This window comes from Lygodium microphyllum, chromosome 24 (genome assembly GCF_053477565.2).
Source record: "Lygodium microphyllum isolate KBCC chromosome 24, Lygodium_microphyllum_v1.1.10, whole genome shotgun sequence".
In the NCBI taxonomy this organism is placed as follows: domain Eukaryota; kingdom Viridiplantae; phylum Streptophyta; class Polypodiopsida; order Schizaeales; family Lygodiaceae; genus Lygodium; species Lygodium microphyllum.
Genome location: NC_141158.1, coordinates 93522699 through 93549107, shown reverse-complemented (window position 1 = coordinate 93549107; position 26409 = coordinate 93522699). Strand labels below are relative to the sequence as shown.

The following is a 26409-nucleotide window of genomic DNA, read 5'->3' as shown; positions in this document are numbered from 1 at the left end:
ATTTAATGTATATTTCCAACCTTCATGCTCAATAATAGCCCAATTACAAAAATATGACAAGCTTTTAGCTTTTTGAGTTTGCTTTCTACCAAAAATAGGAAAATAAAGCTAATGGACGGTGCTCATAGTGTCTGGCATGCCCAATCTCAATGTCCAAATAGAAATAACATATCCAGGCGCATAAGCGCATACAAAATAATAATAAATAATCGATGTCTCAATAGACATAACAAAATATAGGCGTGGCGCCTATCAAAATATAATCCAAGAGTCGAAAACCCGCTAGACTCCAATGCTTTCCTCCGCCACTGCTGCTATCTCTACACATCAACTGAAGCATTCACAATCGTTAGTAAAATAACACAATTAAACCGACAAAAGTGAATACCTAGCAGTCTTCAGCTACATAAATAAATCAACTGGTTAGAAATAAATCCTAACCTTAATTTATTACGAGTGCGCACTCTAAACTCATAAACGTTTATTAATTTAATATGCATTTTGCGGAATCACCCGCTATGGAATCACCCATGTACACACTAAATTAATGAAACGCCCGAAAAGGACAGGCGTCCCCATCAACTTCTCGCACAAAGAATCCTCTTTGCGTATGAGCCCCGGTCATCTAAGTTTACGGAATCCACCGTAAAACCTCACGGAATCCACCGTGGAATATGCCTCCTGGCATCATATATGAAAGCAAGCCAAGCTCACAGTGTTCTGGTAAGAGGAGCAGTGTTGCTTTCATTTTCTGTTTTGGGAGCAGATCTCTGTAGGTAGCACAGCCGGAAATTGCAAGAGTACATTGTCTCAGGTTGAGACGCCCTTCGCGGTAAAGCAAGAGGGTAGTATATGCTAGGGATAGGGTTTTAGCCCTCGGCGACCCTGTTTTTTTGATTTGAGGCCATTTCGGGGCCTGTTTTGGAGGCGGACGTTTTCTGCACGCACTCAGGAAAAGGCCCTGTTTTATGCTATGCGACCACTGTTCTACAGGTCGGTGAAAAGTTACCACAGAAATTGCATCGTATGCTTGTGTGCATAGACATTGGGAGTTACAGAATCATCCTTGGTTCCTGTTTATGCAAAATCGTCACTAGGAAGTGACTGTGTGGTCAAATACCACTTTCGCCAGTTTTGCAGATTTGCCCTTGTGAGGGTGAAGCTGTGTTTTCTGCAGTAACAGAATTTTTTGCAGTGTTCTGTAATGGCATCTGATTCTCTTTCACAGATTGTCACTGAAAAGCTTGACAAGAACAACTTCCAAGCATGGAAGTTTAGAATGACGAATTTCCTTATGGGAAAAGGATATTGGGAATTTGTTGCAGGAAATGAAGAAGAACCAGTTCTTCCTGATGTTCCCAATCAACAGCAAATGCAGGCATTCAAAGCATGGCATGAGAGAGCCAGGAAAGTTATGTACTGGCTATCTATCAGTATTTCAGACTCTATGATTGTGCATATTCAGGATGCAAGTACGCCAAAGGAGGCATGGGATACTTTGTCAAAAATGTATAGCACAAATACGCAAGCCAGGAAAATGCAGCTCAAGCAAGAGTTGCATAATGTGCAAAGAGAAAGTATGAGCATCAATGACTACCACATGAAGGTGAAGAAGATTGCAGATGCACTTGGTTCCATTGGGTCGCCAGTGGAAGATGATGATTTAGTTTCTGTGACCTTGAATGGTCTAGGAAAGGATTATGCACAGTTTTGAACATCCATTTCCGTCTGTGAAAGATTTCCTGATTTTGAGGAGTTGATTGCTCTTCTAATTTCTGAGGAGCAGAGAAATGGTGGTGCATCTTCTTCAGGAGGAACTTCAAAAGAAACTGTCTTCTACTCAAATGCTGGAAGAGGTAGAGGAGGCCGATTTGGAGGCCGTGGTAGAAATCAGAATATGCAGCAAACTCAAGAAAACCAGTCCTATGGAGGAGGACGTGATAACTCTAGAGGCAGGGGGAGCCAAAGAGGTCGTGGTGGATGGCAAAGAGGCCAAAATGCAAACAGTAATGTTGAATGCTACTACTGTGGTAAAATGGGTCATATGGCTAAAGACTGCTATAAAAAGCAGAATGACGTCATGAATGGAAAACTGCAACAAGGGAATTATGCATCTTCGAGTAGATAGGGTGATGACAGAAATGAGCATTTGTTTATGGTGCAGGACATGAACAATTCCGTGACAAGTGCAGAAGAAAGCAACAATGTATGGTATGTTGACTCAGGTGCATCAAACCACATGACAGGTCATGCAGAATGGATGGAGGATGCAAGAAAAATGGAAAAACCAGGATTTGTGGAGATTGGTGATGATACTGCACATCCTATTGTGCAGATTGGAAAAAATTCTTTGTCTATGCAGGATGGGAAAAAGAAATACCTGTCAGATGTATTTCATGTCCTGAATATCACCAAGAATCTGGTTTCTGTTGGTCAAATGGTTGAGCAGGGCTTGCAGGTTAGATTTAATCCTCATGGATGCTTTGTTGAGGATATGAAAAATAAAGGTCGCTTGATAGCAAAAGGAAAGAAGAAGGGCAGAATGTTTACATTGGATGCAGACATGTCTGAATTGAGTGCAGCAATGTTTGCACATAGGACCGGTGTAGTTGCAGATATTGAAATCTAGCATAAACGCATTGGTCATGTTAATGTATAGCGACTTAAATCAATGCAGGCCCAAAATATTGTTGCAGGATTGCCTAAATTCAAGGTTGCAGAAATGCATAAGGTATGTGAAGCCTGCCAATTTGGAAAACAGGCAAGGAAACCATTTCCTAGACATGTTCAAGAGAGTGAGAAGCCATTGGAATTAATCCACTCTGATGTGTGGACTACTAAAGCTGCATCTCTTGGAGGCTGTCATTATTTTGTCACTTTTATTGATGACTATAGCAGAAAAGTTTGGGTGTATTTTATGAAAAAGAAAAGTGAAGTTTTTGGGCATTTCAAAACTCTTAAAGCTATGGTTGAAAAAGAAACAGGCCTGCAAATAAAATGCCTAAGGTCAGATGGAGGGGGAGAGTACCTCTCAAATGAGTTTGCAAGGTTCTTGCAGGAGCATGGCATAAAGCAGCAATATTCATGTAGTCATACCCCACAACAAAATGGAATTGCAGAAAGGAAAAACAGGCATATTGGAGAGGTATCTCGTGCCATGCTCAATGAAAAAGACCTACCAAATTTTTACTGGGCTGAAGTAGTTGCTATAGCAGTCTACATAATGAACAGGACTCCCACTGCAGCAATACATGGGATGACTCCAGAGGAGAGGTATACTGGTAGGAAACCAGATATTTCTCATTTGAAGATTTTTGGTTGCATTGCCTATGTTCATGTGCCAGATGAGTTGAGATCCAAGTTGGATCCAAAAGCTGAGAAGTGCATCTTTATTGGTTACTCTCTGCACAGCAGAAAGGGTATAGATGCTATAATCCTTCTACTCGTAAGTTTACAGTGAGCAGAGATGTTGTTTTTGATGAGATGAGTAGCTGGTATAAACCAGTAAATGTGATTGATGATAAAGATGCACAAAATGGTAATGCTGCACAGAAATCATAGCAGCAGTCACAAAATATTAGTGGACCTGGAGTGTCCTCTAGCAGTGGTTCATATTCTTCGCCATGGACAGGCAGATTGAGATCAGGAGAATCTCCTCAAAACAATGCAGATAGTGGTATGCAGGTTTCACGAAAAGGAAAAGAGAAGGTAGATCAGCCCATGTTTGATGTGAATGCAGGTCACTCTTATGTGGATGGTAAATCCAGTGGCTCAGAACAGAGCATTGATGATGAGTTGGGTATTTCTTCTATTGTTACACCTGGAGTAAGGAAGACCAAGGATGTTTTGAGAGCACCTGGGAGTGAACCTACTTTGCGCAGGTCTACCAGAGCTAGGTATCTTGTGGATAGGCTGAAATATGATGGATTTACAGCCATTCACTATGCATATATGGTCAAAGTGATACAAGAACCAGAACCCACTTCTTTTGAGCAAGCCATGGAAAAAGAAAAATGGGAGAAAGCCATGGATGAAGAAATGGATGCCTTGAAAGCAAATGCTACATGGGAGTTAGTACCTTTGCCTAAAGGTAATAATGCAATTGGCTGTAAGTGGGTTTATAAGGTGAATCACAATGCAGATGGTTCTGTGAACAGATACAAGGCAAGATTAGTAGTCAAGGGGTATGCACAAACATATGGCATTGACTATGAAGAAACATTCAGTGTGGTTGCAAGGATGGCAACCGTAAGAGCAGTCATTGCTATGGCTGCATCAAAGGGATGGTCTTTACATCAGATGGATGTAAAGAATGCCTTCTTGCATGGTGATTTGCAAGAAGAGGTCTATATGGAGCAGCCACCAAGTTATGTGCATGTTGTTCATCCTGAGTTTGTTTGCAGGTTGAAGAAAGCCTTGTATGGCTTGAAGCAAGCACCTAGAGCATGGTCTGACAAGATAGGACAGTATCTTGTCACTATTGGCTTTCAGATTTCCAAGGCAGATTTCTCACTTTATGTGAGAAAAACAGAGAAAGGTATTATGCTACTTGTCATTTATGTTGATGATTTGATTATGACAGGTGACAGTGATGAAGATATCCTTCATGTGAAAATGCTATTGAAGCAGAAGTTTGAGATGAAGGATTTGGGAGAGCTGCGTTATTTCTTGGGCATTGAGGTGATTAGATCACCAAGTGGGATACAGCTCTTGCAGAGGCAGTATGGATTGGACATGCTGTCCAAATATGGGATGACATGTTGTAAGCCTATTTCAGTTCCTTTGGAGCAGAATGTGAAGCTGAGCGCAGATGCAGGTGAGCTTCTGGAAGACCCTACTATGTACAGACGCATAGTAGGAAGCTTGATTTATATGGCTATTACCAGGCCAGATTTGAGCTATGCTGTTGGATTGGTAAGTCAGTTTATGCAGGCTCCAAGGAAACCGCATTTGGATGCGGCTAGATGCATACTCAGGCATGTGAAGTCCACATTGCAGTATGGACTATTTTATGAGACTGGGGTTCAGATACAGTTGCATGGATACACTGATGCTGATTGGGCTGGTAGTATTTCTAATAGACGATCTACCAGTGGATATGTGTTCTCTTTTGGGAGTGCTGCAGTCACTTGGAGCAGCAAGAAACAGCCTACAGTTGCCTTGTCGAGCACAGAGGCTGAGTACAGGGGTGCAGCAATGGCTGCATGTGAGGTAGCTTGGTTGCATAAGCTACTTTATGATATGCATCAGCCTACAGATGGGCCAATTGTCATTTATTGTGACAACATGAGTAGTATACAATTGGCAAATAACCCAGTCTATCATGCTAGAACAAAGCACATTGAGGTGCATTATCACTATGTGCAGGAGAGGGTTTTACTAGGTCTTATTGATCTAGTTTATGTCAGCACAGAGGATCAGGTAGCTGACATATTCACGAAGGCATTGGGCGCAGAGAAGCTGCGCAAGTTCAGAGACCTGCTTGGTGTGTAGGAATTGGGATTGAGCTCGAGGGGGAGTGTTGAGATATCGAGCTCCACTCGTGATATGCCAGGGTGACCGTTGTGCATTTATGTCACCACTTGCCAGTTGCAGATGCGGTTGGTACACCGCCTATGAATAATAGCTAGATGATAGCTATCCTTATCTACTCTAGTTCGTGGCTCAGTTAGTATGCCACCTTAGTAGTTATTTGAGTTTGGTTTGAGACCCATATATAGGGTTCTTCTATTTCTTCGTATGTGAGTTCTTTTGGCTTCCACAACTAAGAAGAGGAAAACTGTTTTCAGCCTCCACCCTTGTGTGTATTCCCCCATTGTGCAAGCAAGAAAGCTACAAGTGAGACTCCTTCCTTCTCTCACACAATCTTGACACCTTATTGCGCGGGGTTTAAGGTCGACTTAATATTTTGAGTGGAAATATTACATTCTCTCCCCCTTAGAGGAATTGAGATGTCCTCATCTCGAGAAGAATTGGGGGTATTGTATGGCCTCTTTGCAATTGGTGCAGCTCCTGGTGCTAGCTTGATTTCATGATCAACTTCCCTTTGAGGAGGAAGTTCATTCAGCCTGCCCGCTTTTTGAGCCCAATCAAAACCAAAAAATTGACAAAAAAATGTAGTTGGAGAAGACAAATAGGAGAGATCATCGCCATGTCTTTCTCTTGATGTCGAAATGGAGCTTCAATGTACCCACCTAAACTGAAGTAGCAGGCTAGTAGAATGATTTTTGGGCTTCCAATTGCCTGCTAGCCTCGCGCATGATTTCGTAGACAGATTAAGAAGATAATCAATTAGTTTCCTTTGCTTCACAAGTCGTCATCCCCAACTCTATAGAAGCCATAATTTCAAGCTTAAAACTAACCAAAGTAATCTAAAAGAGTTCTAAGGGGCCATTCCTAAGGCAACCATACAATTGGCAAATGGATCTCTCAAGAGATGAGAAATGATGAGCTTGCAGTGCATAATGACTAGATAGACTTCTTGTTGGCCGGACTACAAAGGATATGGCTTCCAAAAGCGTAATTGTGACTTGTACTTTACGTAAGTGCTTTACCTCGTTTAACAAAAATAAGTGATTTAGCATAAACATTTATTTGGTTTATAAATTTTATAAAATGTATTTGAACCTCATATTCAATTATAAATAGTTATTAGAATTTATACATGTCTAATTTTATATTTTAAAAATAAAAAACAACTAAAATGCTTTAAAATGGCATAGATGAATTTTTATAAAATTTTTGGTTATATAATTATGTGTTATAATATTTTTTCCATGAATTGATAAAAGTTTATTGAAATTTATTGATAATATTTTAAGATCATTTAACATGTTGGAAAATTTAAAAATGGTTATTTTTTAGTAAAAATTTCAATTTTCATTTTAAAAAATATGTTTTGCATCAATTAAAATCATGATCTTTCCATGGAAAAGCTGGAAGTCAAATTTTTGATGCTTTAGTAAATTTCTTAGGAATTAATTTTAAAAAATCAATTTAATGTTATTCTTGTTAAAGAAAATATCCATATCAACATGGTGTTTTTGATTTGGCATAATTAAGAGTATACACGGTGTGTTAATCTACGACATGAAAAAAATAAAATAAAATGTAAGGGTATTTTATGATACTTACCAAGTTAGAAAATAATTACAATCCTTAATCGAATTATAAACAACATAAAATTAACAATTTATTTATATGATGGCCTAGGGAGATGTCTCACTATCTATATTAAACTTTTACAAGTTATTCATTAAAAAAAATACTTAGATGATTTTTAAGATAAAGAGTGGAGGGCCACTAGGATAATTAATAATTAAGGGGAGATATGGGGGTTTAAAATAAACAATATAAGTGTACACATAAGAGTGCAGAGAGAACTTTTTTTTTCTTTATCAATGTTTAGTAATGAAGAGAAAAGAAGAATGCAAGCTTACTGAGTTCTAGACATTAGATTAGTTGGACTACTACTAATAAGTGCCATAACTATTAAGAAAGGCTAGATAAATCATAGGAATTAGTTACCAATATCACCTATTCAGTGCAACAACTCAGAGGAGTTGGCTTGGCAACCCAGTTAAAAGTGGCTCGGTCTTTGGCAGTCAAAACATGAATCGTAAAGAGCATCAAGCTGCTACAAAGAAAATACACAACAGAGCACAACCATAGCTCTCACCCTACCCCTGACAAAATCAAAGCATGAAGTCCATGAGGAATAGGATTAGTATAGTTTGGGAGCTAGTAATCACTAACCAACTACTCCAATAGAGATTGGCTAAATAGAACTATCAAAGGAGTCATCCTAAGAAGTGGTCTAACCCACCTACCTAACCTAGGGCAACTGGACCAAGAAGTCCTACAAGGTGAGGACTCTTATAGCCTAGTTTATGTATTTTTTTCATTTTACCACATCTTTTTTTGTAATATTTTATACACATGCATGTAAAAAGGAGAGAGTTGAGCGTATTCTCATGGAGAATAGGGCATCAGCCTCATGTGTCATGTCTTGGTATCCAAGAACCTACCAAGCTCTTGCAAGGTGACACTAAATCCTTTATCTTTCGCTCATTTTTATTTTCACTCCAATCATCCTTGTTTTTTTCTAGCTAAATGCCACCCCTAGGAAGACAAGGCATCAACTCTGAGTCTAGTAGCTCATCCCCAAGAATCTATTAGGCCAGCACAAGGCAATGATCATCTACACTTTGAAAACTTTTTCCTTTATCTTTTATTTTAGAAGTTAGAAACCCTTTTTACAAACCTCTACATTTTATATATTTCAAATATATTCATTGTTTCTTCTCTTTCTTTTATTTGATAGGCTTCTTTGTCTATCTCACAACTAATAGGAATTCCTAAAAACAACTACCTAGCAAGCTAGTAAAATAGGGTTACTAGGACTACCTAGAAAAATAGCTCTTAGAGTGCTAGACAATGTCTTTACAAGAGGCAGACAACTACTCAACCCTCCCTAGATGAGCCCCAAATACACCTAACTTAATCATGGGACTTCATACCTTGAATGTTAGTCCCTGTGATAAAAGAAAAATTCCCCTTATACGTGCATGTATATTTCATAAAGAGAAAGACCTTGTAAAGGAAGGATATCACCTGGACTTGGCCACAAGAAGCTACTACACAGCAAGAGACTCCAAGCGCCTTCTAAACGATCTTTCAGTTTCTCCTACAAAGCAAGATCTGTAGCCTTTAGAAACAAATCAATTTACTGACTCTCCAATGATTGCTGCTCATTGGCATCCAACTGCGCATACCGGCTTTCAAATTCATGAAGCAAAGTTGCAGCAACCAACCCCTTATTAGGCTTTTCAATCCAATTTGTAAATGTCTTTTTAGTTACCAATCCTCCATCTTCCAAGAAAAACTCTTCTCTTAAAGCTTTCCTAAAAGCTACCAATCAGCATCTCTTCTATATAACTCATCAATCCGGTCATGCAATGCATGCATGAATGTCCATCCCGGAAGTGATTGAGCTGAAGGAGCAACTCAAGCAACTGTTAGATCAAGGCTGCATCCGTCCTAGCAGTTCGCCATGGGGAGCTCCAGTACTGTTCCAGAAGAAGAAGGATGGAACGCTGCAGCTGTGTATTGATTACAGAGGGTTGAATCAATCAACCATTAAGAACAAATATCCTATTCCAAGAATAGATGAAGTTCTTGACCGTCTTCAAGGTGCAAAGATATTCTCCAAGATTGATCTCAAGTCTGGATACTATCAGATAAGGATCAAGGAAGAAGATATCCCAAAGATGGTATTTAGCACAAGAGTTGGGCATTTTGAGTTCCTGGTCATGTCATTCGGGCTGACGAATGGCCCTGCCACCTTCAATAGGTTAATGCAGGATATCTTTAGACCATATCTTGATGACTTCGTACTCGTCTTCTTCGACGATACCTTAGTCTACTCCAAACAGGAAGAAGATCATGAACCCCATCTTCCCATTGTTCTTGAAACAATGAGAGCACACAAGCTTTATGCCAAAAAGAAGAAGTGTGCGTTCTTCAAACGATAGATTGAATATTTGGGATTCATTGTTTCAGCTGAAGGAATTTCAGTAGACCCGGGAACCATCCATAGGGCACCGACAAAGAAGGTGGAGCCCTAGAGAGCAGTAGAGGTGATGTCAATCAATTGAGGGCGGATATACGCAAGGATGAAGGATAGTAGGGAAGATACACCACGTCTCATCGTAGAAGCCAACACTAAAAAACTGTATATGAAATCTCTCTCTCTGGTATGATTTTCTATCTTCTTTTTAAAAGAGACAATGCATGGATATAGGAGAAGCCATGGCAGTCTTGCTGCTACTCTTAATAAGAAGGTGGCTTACTAAACGGTGTAGGTGAGAATTTGTGATAATGGAGGATTCCCCCCTTCTTTGCTGGTGACGATTCTTCCCTTCGCAGTACCAAACTTCTACGGCCATGGTTGTCTCTATTTTTCCCTTTCTATAAGGCTGCATAGAAGGGATGCAATGTATCAATGAGAAGGGAGAAGCCTTTGATTCACACACACACACACTCTCTCTCTCTCTCCAACTACACCCGTCACGGGATCGGTCATGCAAGGCACTCTATAGAGCGCTAAAATGGTTGATATTACGTGGCGACATAATTCTTCTGCTTGGACCGCATTGATGATGAAGGTTTGAACACTGCTTCGACCTCGTGACCATGGGTAGAAGCCAAATGATCAAAATTTCCAAGAGATCAAGTTCCACAATACTGGCTCATGCTCTCTTCGAAAATAATATGTACCCATATCATGTCTTTTATTATCAAACCAATCACCTTGATACATATCACCATTCACATATGTATAGATCCCATAGACTTCTTTTTTACCAACTTTCCAAGATCCATCATATGAGCTATTGTCGCGATATTTTTGTACTCCAAGACCTTCCTTAAGATTACTACTATATTGTCCATCATAAACTACCCCATTTGCAAACTTGTAAACACCATGCCCTTGCTTCTTTCCCATGTCATATGTACCTTCTAATGTCTCCATTTATGTATTTAGATTAAACTCCGTGCCCATGTGGTGTGTGATGAACAAGCTCACCACTCCAAATCTATTGTAACAATCATGCATTGGCTTTAGCAAAATAATCCAGATAGATCATTGCTTGAAAACATTTCCTCTAAAGAAGATTGTCTTAGAAACCATGACATGTTCCCCGTCTTCCTCTTGGCATCATGCAACGGCCTCCTTATTTTTCTAATTTTCAATATTTCCTCCAATTCATTTCCTGCCCCCCCTTCTCTTTAGAATGGACGTCTTTAAGGACTTTGAAATCTAATGGTACAATCCTAGCTAGAGCTTTAATGCACCTTTTCATTTAAATTTGCAATAAACTATGCCTTTGACTTACTTGGAAATGTAGTATCCTCATGAGCTTTTATGAATACTTAGCTTTGAAGATGTTGCCACCATAATGGAGACATCATGTACTTTGCATTGTAAGTTACGAGGGGCATGCAAGTGTTACTTAGGTGATGTGCTGAACCACCACAAAGCTCCTAGACCTGCCTCTTTTCACTAGGCAAAATCAAATTTGGTGTTGGAAAGAGGGGAATTATGGGAGAGGAGACAAGATATTATTTTCTCTAGGTGATAATAATTCCCTATGGGAAAATTCTAGATTGGTCATGGTTGGGATTCACTAAGGAAATCTATCAGATTTTATCTATAGCACCACCTTCCTCTCATAAAGAATTTCCTTGTATCGACATCTACTATAGAGACATGTCCTCCAAAACCAACAACAATGAACCTCGCATCTGCATTAATTAATGTAAAAAGTTCGTAACAATGTGCCAATTGTGTATAATTTTGCTAAAAAAATTGCAATATTAAGCACTGTTTCTGGGTGCTGTCATTCTTCCCCACTTAATTGTGAAGTGTCCTCACGCACACTGCTACATCACAAACATCCAATATCGCGAACACAGTTACCACGAGCATTGTGATGCAACCTCAAAAGAAAAATATACTCTCCCTCACTTAATTGTGAAGTGTCCTTGTGAGCACAGTTACAAGAATTGCAAAACCACTCATAGGAAACTAGTAGACACTGAAAAGATAGGAAAATATTTACTGGTGTCATACTATAAATCCAGCAAAACAAATATTTCAGTTACGTTATACAAAAACTTGTGCATACTAACATTCCCATTTTCCACTCTCCCCACTTAAGCGCATAACATAGCTTCAATCAGTGCATAGAATATACCAACTAGGAAGCTTTCTAGGGCCGCTAAAAAATAATAATCCCTCTAGACAAGAAAATTCCACACTACTATGCCACTAGGAATATTGCTTCTGAAATAGCCTCACTGATAAGGCCCATGCCTAACAAAGAACCCAAACAAAGCAAACTAATATTATGACACCAAATAGGACTCCTATGGTTTAGTTTCTAACCCTCCATGTTCTACTAGAACAACTAGTCAATGGTCCCTAACTTCCAAGTATCTAGAGTTTTTATTTGTTTGTTTTGTTTTAATAGTAGTCGCTTTCTTTCAATGTCAAAAGATTATATGCATTTATCTCCTTTCCAAAAGGTCCCACCCCAAAGAGATGCAAGGCATCGGACATAGGGCACCCATCAAGGAAATCCCTACAACCTACCAGGACCTCAGAGGCAATGGTTATATTCTTTTGGTGTTTTTTTTTTCATTCTTTAACCTTGCAGTCTCAAGGTGTTTTCTTTACTTTATTTATTATTTATTATTTTTTTCTTTCTTGCCTTCCAAAGAATAAATATATAGACTCTTCCGAACTTTTATTATTAAGATTGGATTTTAAGTTTTTATTTTATTAAAAGATCAACTAGAAAGCTAAGAATGCATCACTTAATTGAATGGTCAAACATTTCAGCTCAACAACTTCTCTTAAGGAATCTAATCTAGAACATAATACTAGTCACTCTAATTGGGACAATTGTAAGCAAAGATACTCATCATCTTAGCATCTCTCGTCCACGCTACTCCTAGTCAAAATTTCGGGGAGAGAACCTTGTTATTCAACTACCCCACACATCGCTAGAAAAGTGTAAAAAGATAGGAAAAACTCTTTTGGATTCCCAATTAGACTTTCATACAAGGAAATTTACTATTTCATGCGCACATATCACCCCCTATTTAATCACTCCCTGTGCTAAGTCCCATCCCATGTGGGTGGACTCTCCTATAGACTACATTGGTTATATATCTTTCTGTGTATTTTTGTTTGAAATGTTTTGTGCTCTTTTTTTCTGTAATTACTTGGCCTTTGAAATCTCTAAATTATTTCTATCAAAATATATTTTTATATCTACTTTCCTTCATTGCAAATGAATATAAATAGATGAATTAGGTATCAAACAACCTGTTATGTATAATCACCTAGTGGTTCAGAAATTGTAATAATCAACAAACTTGCACGAAACTCAACCACTAACCACTAAACCATTAACTTATTAGATCAATAAAGAGTGAAACCCCTTTAGAAACCACCCATGTAGTCAAACTTCCTTGTAATGAGCTCCTAGCATTGAAGGAGTATCCCAACTGTGTGTGCAACTAACTACCTAACCATGTGAAGACTAACTAAACTAAAGTGCACTAAAACTTAAAATGTAAAGGTATCAATAAACCAAAAGTTTTTTTTTTAAAGAATCATTTGTTTTGTATGTTTATATATATATATATATATAAATATATATAAAAGTAAAAACCCCAAAAGCCTCTAAGAAAACAAAATACCTAAACTAAAATCTTCAGATCCCTAAGAGCTTCTACTACAAACAATAACCCTAATCTAAATCATCCACACTATCTAAGTCAAGCCTATCAACTAAACCATCAGATATAGGATGCTCATGAATAGCCTCTAGCGTAAACACATCAAATGTTATAGATCGGCTATCAGCTGCATCACTAAAAACCTCCATCACATCATGGAGCAGAGCCGCAACAGCATCATCATAATAGGGCATAGGTGCCACTAGTAAACATCCTAAAGAGTAGCCCTTGGTTGTATCCATATACCAACATATATAATCCCAACAGGGACAACTAACATTTACTTGATCATCGGGATATGATGGAGTAAAACAGTAAACAACAACTTGATATTGGGAAAATTCCTACTACTCTCTACCCATCCTAGATTGAGAAACACCACGCTTAGGTGAGAATGCACCATCATAATCGTGGCACCGATAAGTGTAACCTATAGCATCTTAAATTACAGTGGTTCCATAGTGTCGAAATTAAGTATGACACTGCCAACACAAGAGTTGCACATGCATATAAAGATGCCACATTGACATTGCCTACAACCAAAGGGTGGATGGTATTGCAAACAAAAAATGATCACTAAAGAAGAACCGCAGCTAGCCTTTCCTCTGGGTGCATATAAGAACCTGTCATGATTAGAACTATCAGCATCAAGAGGAAGGTACAGTGCATCCATCCATAGAAAAGCCATGCGTGCATCCCATTAGAATCCCCAAAAGAAAAGAACCCAAATGTAGAATAGTTAAGGGTCATTTTAACCACTTACATAACTATACCTAACTAAACTAAGTCAGAAAATGTTTAAGGCGGAGGCCATTAACTCCAAATATCTCATTTTCAGCATTAATATATTGTACATCAAGAGAACCAATATCATAAACTTTAACAATCTTAAAAGGTCCTAACCAATGAATTTTGAGCTTCCCATAAAAATTTTAGTATCGACTATCATATAATAAAACTAAATCGTCTTCTTTAAACTCTCGTACTTTGATGTTCTGATCATGCCATGCTTTACGATGTTTTTGCATTGCTTCTAAACTTTGTAAAGTGAATAGTCTTTCCTCATCTAACATCACCAATTGTAAAATCCTTTACATCAGCGATTCAACCTCACCTAATCATAACGAGAGGGAAATTCGTAGAGTAGGCAACTCTTGCTCAATTGGAAAAATATCATTGGTTCCATAAACTAAATTGAAGGGTGTATTTTGCACTGTCACTTTATAAGTGGTTCTATAGGCCCATAATGCCTCATATAAACATTCATCCCAATCTTGTTTGTGAGAAGCAACATTTTAGTCAAAATCCCACAAACAATGCGATTGGTTACTTCAACTTGACCGTTAGCTCAAGGATAATAAGGCATTGATTTACGATGCTTAATTTTGTATATTTCCATTAGCTTGCTAATAAGACCATTCAAGAAATGGGAATCTTATCACTTACTAATTCCAATGGGCACCCAAAACAGGTAATGATATTCTCATACATAAAATTAACCACATCAATGGCTTTATCCGTCTTAAGCGCTTTTGCTTCTACCCACTTGGTAATATAGTTAGTATAGACCAAGATATAACGATTAGATCTATATCAAGTAGGCGAATCAATTGGGCCCATAAAGTCAATTTTCCACTTCTCAAAAGGCGCTAATGCTAATATAGGTGTCAAGAGGTGTAGCAAAACTCTTAGAAGGACGACCAATCCTTTGACCTACATCACATTTTCGGCAATAATAATAAGCATCTTTAAATAGAGTAGGCCACCAATAACCAGCTAATAGAACTTTCCATGCTGTTAATTCACTAACAAAATGGCCACCACATGGCTCATTAGGCAATGCCTTAAGAACCATAGGGACTTCATCTTCCCTTACACATCGTCGATAGATACCCTCGTATGGAAAGAATTTATAAAGGTAACCCACTAATAATCCATAGGAGTGTGCTTGCATTAAAATTTGTCACTTTCATCATTTATCAACACCAGGTGGATAACAAGTTGTACTAAGAAAATTTGCAATATTGACATACCATGGAACTTGCGTCTCCACAGTAAAAAGTAATGCATCTGGTAAATCATCCTCCATACCTTCTTCCTTATCAGATGTTAATCATTGTGAAAGATGATCTGCTAGAACATGAGCTTTACCACGACAAGTAACTATTTGAAAATCAAATTCTTGAAATAACAACATTCAACAAATTACACATCTCGAAAGTTCTGCTTTATTAAGCAAATACTTTAACGCCTCATGATCAACATAAATCATAAATTTGTTTCCTAATAAATAATGACAAAAATTTTCCACCGCAAATACCATTTATAAGCATTCTTTCTCAGTGGTAGTATAATTTCTTTCCGCATCATTTAAATTATGGCTTGCACAATAAATTGGACGATCCATCTTATTGTCACCTGTTTGGCATAAAACAACTCTTACAGCATACATAGACGCATTGGCATGAATATGGAATTCTTTTATCCAATCTGGGGGATGCCAATACTGGTCCTTTAATTAACTTTTGCTTAAGAAATTCAAATGCTTTCTAGCAGACATCATCCCAATTGAAAGGAGTATCCTTTCGTAGCAAATTTGTCAAAGGTGAGGCCACTTTTGCAAAATCAAAAATGAATTGTCGATAACAATTTGGATGCCCCAAAAATCCACGCAATTGCTTAAGATTTGTCGAAGGTGGAAGTGAAAAATTCTTAGAAATTTTAGTTGGATCCATAGCAATGCCTTCTTTAGAAACAATATGCCCCAACAAGATTCCTTTTGGCACTCCAAAAACACATTTATCATGGTTCAAGAAAATACGGACTTCATCACTATGTTCAAACACTTGCGCAAATTGATCAGGCATTTCTTTTGTCATCCCATAGATACAAAAATCATCTAGAAAAACTTCCATCCATTGTCGTAGAAAATCTTGATAGGTGGCAATCATAACTCTTTGAAATGTTGTAGGTGCATTACATAAGCCAAAAGGTGTTACTTTATAAGCGAATGTACCCCATTCAATAGTAAAGGTAGTTTTGGATTGATTAGCAGGATGAATTAACACTTGGTTGTAGCCACTAAACCCATCCATGAAAGAATATAGCTCATGGCATGCAACTTTATAAAGTACCTGATCTATAAATGGCAAAGGAAAATGATCTTTACGTGTTTTACTATTTAGCTTTCTATAATCAACAGAAATGCGAATCTTCTTACTGTTCTTCTTGGGTACTACCACAATATGGGAGACCCATTCACTATATGCAACATGATAAATAAATCCCACATCTAGAAGCTTAGTAATCTCAGCTTTGATCAATTTTGTATACATAGGATTTGTTCGTTGTTGGCATTGACATACGGGTTTTGTACCTGGTTCTAGATCAATATAATGCTGACAAAGTTCAACTTTAATACCTTTAAGGTCAGTATAAGACCAAGCAAATTCCCTAACATGTGCTCGTAATACTTCCTCATCTTGGGATTCCAATTGAGCTCCTAGATTTAAATATTTCCCTTTTGCCATTTCTATCTTAACTACTTCCACTTCGGTCTCTTCAAGAAACAAAGAGGCTATTTTCTAAGGCTTGATTGTAAGTACATCCTCAAATATCCCCATTGGTACATTTTTAAGCATAATATTCCTAGCACTCGATTATGGTTCTTCTTTCCTCGCATTCATAGAATGTACCAAGGGTAAATCCCTATAGGAAATAATGGCAAGATTATCTTAATAGCACCATCAGCTTCTATTCTATAGGCATTTGCTATCTCAAAAAAGGATTTTGCACTGTATCTTTCCCGATTTTCACCCAAGCATCCATTAGTGGAGTTTAAATCCTTATTAGACTTCATTATAAATGAGGATTGGATATAATCAATTATGCTTGGTATATGCTCTGAAGCACATGGATATTGAGCGTGTAACTTACGACGATATTGATGTATGATTTTATTGTTCTTTTCTAAACATTCTTGATCATCTAAGCTCCAAGACCATTGGTTACCCTTAAGCTTAAGAATTAATGAATGTACATCCTCATTTTTCTCACCTTGAATTCGACAACCCAGATAATGTATGACTTGTTTAAGTACTACAAAATCCCTAGGTGTTGCAAGTTCAAACCATCTAAGTTGTGGTTCCTTTCCATCCCCATAAATAGTAAAATCCATGACCCTTTCTTTAGGATGAGGTAATACAACCTCTAGCATATTTTGCATATTGATCTTAGTGGTTTTACATTGGACTCATTGATAACCAACCAGTGGTCCCTTAGAATAATGATACATCTTTTGTGTAATTCCATTGAAGCACTTAAAGGGATGATACAACCAAGGAACACTAGTAGGGTTTTTCACTCGAGTTTCTGGTTCAAAAGTATACTTGGATTTATATTTTTTCAAAAATTTATTATTCTTTTCATATTCATTCCAATAGTTCTTAACTATAGGTAAGGCTTGTTCCATCTGTAACTCCCCACTACTAAATTTTGACCTCTATTCTTCTAAATACAACTCTAGAAGTGAAATTTCATCTAGATATTGCCTTTCTCTAAATTGAAAATTTCCCTTTTCCTTTTATAACTCAGTAATCTTCTTCATTGCTTCATTTACAACAATCAGTGCCACCTCACGTTCTACTTCCAATGCCTTGTTTAATTCTCTAATGATCCTAACATAATTATTATGATGTTCACTAGATGTTTGTGCAAACCTATGATCATGTGATATTAGTCTTTGTAATGGTTTGTAACTATTCCTACCCCTCCTTTCTCTTTCCTTTCTTTCTAACTAGTGACAATAAGTTCTTTTAGCTATATCTAGCAATTGTTCAAATCCAGAGGGTTTTTCCTCATAAGGGAAAATAGTAAAAACCCTACTCTCAGGCATGCCATTATTATTTTCAGTAATGTCAAATTCGTCCATATTTTCCAAAGAGGTTGTTGAGATGTCGTCAATATTAAATGTCACTAGCTCAGGCATCTCTTCCTCTTCTAATTTATCCATAGAAATCACTTCTGTCTTGCTATACGTAAAAAAACGCATCTTCTTGATTATTTTCTTCCTGATCCATGGATAATCGAGAATATGTTTCAAGTGAATCATCAAAGTATTCCAGTTCCCTTGTAGAGAGCATTAAGCAGTCTAGGGTTGTATCTTCAGACATAGACAATCAGTGAGTAATATCACTATCCTAATCATTGTATGATGAAAATGTTACAGGATATTCACCAATACCCATCTAGTCTACCTTGTGAGGTTGATGTACTGTATTCACCTCTACTTTTTCTACTCTTGTTGGGCGCTGTGTTTTAAATAACTAGGCATAAGGCCCTTCATTATCGCTCCTCTCTACTTTTGAATCATAGAATTCAATGTTGGATTTCTCATCCATTTCACTAACCATCTCATCTCCCGACTCTTTCAAAAATCCTTTTGAAATAACTTGTATTTTAACCCAATCATTTCAAGGAGGACCAATCACAATTGAACCTTTATATCAATCCTAAGTGCACCTTTCTTAGCATAACCAAGGTCAACCCAACAACATAGAATATGGAGAGATATTTGAAAATGATAGAAATACTAAGTAATTCATACGAAATTCTAGGCCAGCAATTACAGATTTCACATTTTGAAGTAACCCCAAAGGAATCACTTTCCTTTGATTAGCCACATGTAAGACTATATGGGTAGGTTCTAGATTCTTTAACCCTCATTCTTGCATTGTTTGTTTTGTCATCGAATTGTCTGCCGAGCCACCATCTAACTACACTTCATTTAGCAAGTGGCCATTAATAGTAGTACCTATAACTAAAGCTCTTGGATCCACAAAAAAATCCAGTATTTTTACATCTTTAGTTGTTTTCCTTTTGGAAGAATTTGTGCTTACTTTAGAAGCATTAACCTTGATCCTTCCTTTGACGCCAAACTAATTTATGATAAAGCTGCTTTTGACAAATAGGCACTATTTCTAGCAATTGTCGAAGGTTAATAGTCAATGATATTTCTTCTAATGCAACCCAAAGATCATAAGTCTTGTTTACTTCTTCCGCATGCTCTTTACTTCCTTCCCTAGGAGGAATCAATCTTTCAAGAAAAGGAGCTAGTCCCACTTGAATCTTAGGATTTGCTAAAGGCACATGTAATAATGGATGGTCAGAGGAATGTTGTGGAGAATCTGACTCACGTAGCTCTACATTAGAAGCTATATTCTTAGATTTATCATTCATTGCTCCTTTTAATTGTAGAATGTCTTCCTCCATACCTTGCTCCTCTCCTTGCTGCCTCTACGCTCTAGTAACCACACCAATCATGGGGTCAGCCTTAAAGGTCACCCTACAGGGTATGAACTTAGACCTAACTCCATTCACTTGCCTTGTTGTTTCTAATTCAACTAAATTTGTGGATGAGGTTGAGGGTTCATTAGAAACTTGCCCCTGTCATTAGTTTTGTTATCTTTGTGCTTAGGGAAATTCTCTTCGTGATGCTCTTCGCCACTACACCTCCTACAAAGAGGAGTAAAGTCTTGATTTTTACACGCATTTGGACAATATGTAGCTATATGACCTTCTTGTTGGCAACGATAAAAAATTACTGGTCCCCTAGGCCTTTGTTGTCCATTTTGCCCCATTGAATGATGAAAAGTACCATTATTTCTCCTAAAAGGAGAATTTTTTCTTGTGTTACCATCACTATTGTAATTATTTTGGGGTACTAGGGGTCTACCTTGGGTTGGCAATCCTAGCCTAAAAGGTTGATTAGGTGGTCCAATCGATAAGTTGTATTATTACTATCCATGTAATTGTAATTCGTTTGCATTGAACAAGCTTGTTGTTGCTCTTGACCTATCTTATGCCAACTATTTGTATCTAGATGCCCTATCTTAAGGCAAAAAGAGTTGAATCGAGAGGAGTTGTTGGCCTTACACATTAGACAATCGGAAAGAAAGTTAGAAGACATAGAGGCAGCAATTGCAAAGTTCAGGGCAGCAAGGATACAAAACAAGAAACTATTTGACAAAAGACATAGATTGAGGCAAAGAACCATACAAGATGGGGATTGGGTATTGGTTTATGATAGCAGTTTAGACAATTAGCATAGTGCCATGGGTAAAGTTTCCAAAAGATGGTTTGGACCCTATGTGGTAAGACAGGTGTTTCATAATGCTACTTATGCATTAAATGAGCTCAATGGGACAGCCATAAATCTTATGGTAGCAAGGAAAAGAATCAAATTATTCAAGAGGCGAGAATCTAATGCCTATGAATTGCCAGAATTGGAAGAAAATAGTGGCCATGATACAGGGGTGGCCAGGAAGATATGGAAGATGAAGAAGCAAAGGATATGGTTAGTGGATGTCATGCCACTATGTGAACACAGTGTGAAAAACTCTAGAGTGCATCATCATCCGACTTTCTTATTGATCAAGAGAGTCAATGACATCTGAGTCATTAGTGCTAGTGTGAGTGGCGTGGATGGTCCAAAAATACTAGATTTTTGGACAAATTTAGCCTATTTTAGATATGTTGAATATTATTTATTGTAAATATCCAAAAAAGCCAGAAAAACTTCTAGATCAAGGTGGCATGTAAAAAGCAAGTTGCTTTTTCAGCTAGTTATGGGATTTTTCAAAAAAAAGAAAGATGGGCAAAATCGCATGCGTTGCGATCGCAATTGACAGCTAGAAAACAACACTTTGAACTGGAAGAAGAAGAATAAGTGATCTGGGAGATCCCTTATTAGGTGTCCTAGCATTTTACCCGCTTTTGAAGCCAATGGAGCCATCAGATTTGAGTTTCGAGTATCACAAAGGAAGCTGTTGTATTGATGAATGTTTTTGGTCTACGAGGAAGCTCCAGGAGATCTAATGCTTGGAGATTGCTTTTGAGTAGTGCTAGACAAGGGATTTCAGGTTCTCTCAATACATAATGATTCAATTCATTGTGTGTGTTTATCTCTTTTCTATTCTTTTTCTTCTCTTCCATCTCCTATCTCTACTTCCTTCTATCTCTAATCCCCGATGGATATGACCTTTTGACTAAAACCCCTCCGACAATGGATGGAGAAGTTGGAGCTTTCCTAAATGCATTTCAATGCCAAGAACCTAATGCAAGTTTCCATTTGTCCAATCGGAGTCCATTTGACTCCCAATTTAATAACTGTAAAGTTTGGTATTATCAAGCAACTACTACTATATTTGGAAGCCAAAAGGTATGTGACAAAGGCCAAATGATAGGTTTTGATACCAGGAAACTACCTATCCATTTAGATTGCAATTCTAAGACTATTTGCTCCTTCAGCTAGGCTAGCATTACTTTGGGCAAGTGTGAAAAGCCAAAATGTAAACTAGACAAGTCGGAGGTTATGCTTAATCATGGTTTAAAGGAAGAAGACTAAAAAATGCTTATGAGATGGAGGGGTGCATTTTTTTCAGGCCTCCTTGTCCTCGTAAAAAAATCATTTTTTGCACTTGTTGAGATCATTCTTCTCCTCTTGGGCCTGAGTTACATCAATTTCTCACTCTCCATCGCTGTCATTCTCGCAAAGAATGATATAGTAATTACCAAGATCAAATTTTGGTCTTTCTCCCTCTTGGCTCTCTCTCTTCTTTGTTCCTTGTTCATATGGATGTCTGTGTGTGTGTGTGAGGTGATGTTCAAAAGCCTAATGGCACATAGATCGGGTAATTTGGTTGCATCAATGGCTGGGAAATAGCATTAGCACCTCCATTTCCTCAAAATACGAGATGTACAAATGCAAATTTTTGAGTAAGTGATCTTCATTTAATTTTTATGACAAATCATTAGTGCATATGATGGAAAGATAATTGAAATTTATTGAAATATATTTGTTGATGTTTGAAATTTTTTTTACAACATTAAAAACATTAAAATTGAAAAATCCAAAACACAAGATTTAATGGAAAACAAGGTTGTCTCTTGGACAGAATAATTCATGAGAAATGATCAAATAAAGGGAAAAATGTAAGGAAAAATAGCTTTTACACGTTAAAAATTTATAAAAAATTAGGAGAATGTTTGTGAATATGCAGTGAAGGTAAAGCATGAGGATCTGTCTCATTTTATAGTTATTTATATATTAAAATGCATGGTTGATGACTTGTTTCTATGAAAAATTATCACAAAATCTTCCTACATTTGTGCAATCAATCTAAATGTGAATAATAGGGGGTGTGGGACTAAAATGGAAAGATGTTTGATTATGTTATTGATATATTTGCATATCTTAGTATATCATCTGTGGTTCATATAAGTTTTAAGAGGTCACTAGCATGGGTTAGCCGATGTTGCTCCTTAGCAATGCAACACGATGCTATAGTAGAAAGAAATCACCAAAATGTTATTTCTACACTTCACATTGACTAGGTTTTAGTTAAGTTGTTTGAGTAGAGATTGACATACACTTTGCATATGTAATTTAAACATGGTATCGGAAGATAAATTCCTGGATGCATTGCAATTGTATGTTTAGGTGACGACCAACGTTGAGTATAAGATTCCCCTTTGCTATAGGATAGTTTGATATCTTGAAAAAATAAATTAAGTGAGGAATATATATAGTCTCCTAGATTGTTACGTTTATATTATGAGAGAACTCTCTTACATCCATGCTCTATGTGTAAGATGACACATCCTAGGGGCAATCCTTGAAGTGTAGGAGAGCTATAGAAGCCACAATATTCTAATGGGGGAAGGTCTTTATGTATGTGAATCCAGATGTTGATCACTTGTGTGTTTGGGTACTCCCTCTATTGGAGTCAAGAAGGGGAACCGTTGGACTCCAATTGACACAAACACGTTATTTATTTGGAGTAGTGTGTAGCTACCTGACACTTTGCCAGGTCATGAGGGTGTTTAAGTGAGTATAGGAGGCCTAGCTAGAGCCCTAGAGCCAATCTTGGGCCTGTTTTAGATCCCAAAAAATCCACTTGTAATCCTTGTAAACTAGTCAATGAATATCTTGTTTTGATGTTCTTTAGCTAATTTCTTCAAGATCTTTAATCATTCCACTCATGCTACTTGTGTGAGGGACAATACAACATGACAAGCTCCCTATAGGACTTTGAATCGTCGAGAGGTGGGCAAAGTTTCCCCTGGGTTAATTTGTTGCACTCATTTAAGATCTTTGATAGTAAGAGAGGCTCACCTCTCTTTTGTCCCACTGTCTCCTCTAGCATTCACATTTTTCCTCCATGGAAGTATCCATGCCAAGAGCATACTAATATATGAAAATAGGATGAAATGCATTTCTAAAATTGAGCTTTTAGTCTTTAATGAAGTGTATAGATTGATCAAAAAGAGAAAATTAATGTAACATGCCCGATTGAGGAGCCATCAATGACATGATTTGTGGTCCATTAAGATATTTTTCCAAGTGATGCCAACCCATACTCCTTGGAATCACATGGGATTTGTCACCTAGGTCCTCTCAGGTCCACTTCACAAATAGAAGGTTTTGTCCATAACCCATAAGAATCAACATGAATTTGGGTTTCTATAGTAGACTAAGTCACCTATTGATTCATCTAACATTGGTCTTTGGTCACATTAGCTTTGCACTAGATCATCCAAACTAGCTTGCATCGCACTTGGTTCAAAGAAAGTGAGAAATGAGGGGAGTGTATACGTCAATCCCTTTGCTCATATGGCATAGTCTCACTCTAATCCCTTAAAATGACATGAAGTCACAGTTCTATTTATCCTTCCAAGTTTTCAATGCTTAATATCTAGTTAACATATTTATTTGGAGAATTTCTTAGCTCATCGAGACCACCTTGCCTTAGGGTAGATCCATCGAGGATCTCCCCCTCTTGTTTTACTTTATGGATCAACTTTAGTTATATAATTACCTATCACACTTATGTTACAGCACTTAAAGGTAGCTTCCTTAATTAACCTTTTAAGGTAGTGGGTTCTTCACGTAATTTGAAATTGCAAAATTCAAATAGAAAAAAATAGTCATTTACCAAACAATCTTTTTTCATCCTTATTACAATTTTTCATTGTATCCATATAAAAGCAACAACTCAAAGGTTTTAATGTTCACTAAGATTTCTTCCCTTAACTAGTGACATGGCTATCAAGAAGTCTAAGTAGGGGTTAGGAAGTTCGTAAGTGAAAAAAAAAAATACTAGCTAGAGCCTCCTTGGCACCTTTACCATCTCCTACCTAACATCTTCCCTACGGAGCTATTTCTTGCCACCATTAGAGTTGGTCCAAGCTCTTCGAGGTGATATTACCATCCCCTTGGTGTAGGGTTTCATAGTACATAGGCCAAAGCCATCACATTGTATGCAAAAGTACCAAAATTTATAATGAACATCATCTTTAACTTATCTTCTTTAGCAATTTCCATTTGGTTATAACTTGCGAAATAGTCCATGAAAGAGTATATCTCTTGCCCCCCCTGATAATTGATAAAAAATATAATCAATAAAGGGAAGAGGATAATAGTCATTTATCATCTACTTGTTCAATTCCTTAAAATAAACACAAAAGTGGATTTGATTGTTTTTTTTCTTCCTTATTACTACCGACGAGCACCATGTATGTTCAAAAGGAAAGATTAGACCAGCCTTTCTTAAATGCATCAATTCCTCAAAAAGAGGCTCTCTTATCTCAAAAGGCATACATCTAACCTTCTGCCTCACTGACTTACTATCTTCTTTCAATGGGATTGTACGCACAACAATAGAGGGGAGAATTCCCTTCAATTCATCATAACTCCATGATAATATATCCCTAAACTTCTGTAGGAGTGCCACATAATTTGCATGCTCACCAATAAATAATATAGGACCCAGTTTAATAGGGTGGGGATCACTGGGAGTCCCAAGATCAAGCTCTACCACATCATCATCACGAATCCTATCATTTGCCTCTATTGGTTCATTTAAACATACTTGGTAAACCTCCTCAATATCTTTAGAATCACTAGAACTTGAGGTTCCAATAGCTAAAGTTCCCTTGAATGCCTCCCATTCTATAGTAAGAGGTAATGCCCTTTCATCTAGGGTCATCTTTCTGAGTGTTAGGAAATAAATTCTCATTGATTGGCAAACTTTCAAATAAACTTATCCCACTAGGAATTTCCTCGAGTGTTGCTTTACCCCTTTGCAAAATTTTCTTAGGACCCTCTCATTTAGCATTCTCATTATTCACATGATGGTTCACGGGCCCAGGTTGATGACTACCTTGCTGGAGAGAAATAGTCCTACTCCAAAAAGTAGTGGCTAAGTGACCAGACCTCCTACATATATCGCATTTGACATTAGGAAAATGACAAGGGAAATGCTGCGCACCACACCACTTACAACTAAATTGTGATGGGCCCCCATCATCAGGCTTTCTAGTACCCATCAAATTTTGTTGACACTTTAAGAAATTAACATCTACGGTGATCTAATGGTATTGCTCAATGATCACATCTGTATAATTTTTAATCATATCTTTTACTTCCTCTACAATGTTTGATGGAAAGGCCTCATAACCTATGGCTTCAGGAGCTACCCTCTCGTTGGGCTGCACAACTTGTAAATGGGTTGCTTCGTGTATTGACCCTTGGTTTACAAAAGGAGCTCTTTGGCTTGTTGCTAGCTTAACAACATTTGGAGGAGCTAGCAAAAAAGGAACATTTTGCATCATGTTTCCTCTACCATTCACGTTGGTCATAAAGTTATCGATCGCAGCTTGATCTCTATTAGCCCATCCCAAATTATTTCCAGGACTAAGGCTCAAATTTAAATTTGGCCTTGAGGTATAGGCCGCTTGTAAGTGAGACTCTACTTTTGCTACTCATGTTATAGTAGTATCTATATCCACTAAAGGGACACTACTCAACCGCACTTGGATCCAATCCATACAAGAAGTAATTGGGCAAGGATAGAGGCTTACAACTTGCAAAAGACCTCTTTCATATTCTTGGCATATACTTGGGAATTTCATGGGGCTCTTGATGTGTCACATTTAGAATACATAACCAGTATTTTCCACCTCTCTCAGAGGCAAGATCCCTATGAAGGGCTTCAAAGAATAATTTAATAATAATTAAGACACCCACTTCTAAGCCGT

General features: G+C 37.5%; 1 protein-coding gene across 1 annotated transcript in view; it reads right to left on the bottom strand.

Annotated features, from left to right (window-relative positions):
• Positions 1–214: 214 nt before the first annotated feature.
• LOC148015372 (uncharacterized) overlaps positions 215–26409 on the bottom strand; it is an 87950-nt gene continuing 61755 nt past the window's right edge. Inside the window, exon 4 of the mRNA XM_087665956.1 lies at positions 215–331. Within this exon, the coding sequence (XP_087522082.1) occupies positions 321–331 (11 nt within the window). The 3' untranslated portion in view covers positions 215–320. The remainder of the gene's footprint in view (positions 332–26409) is intronic.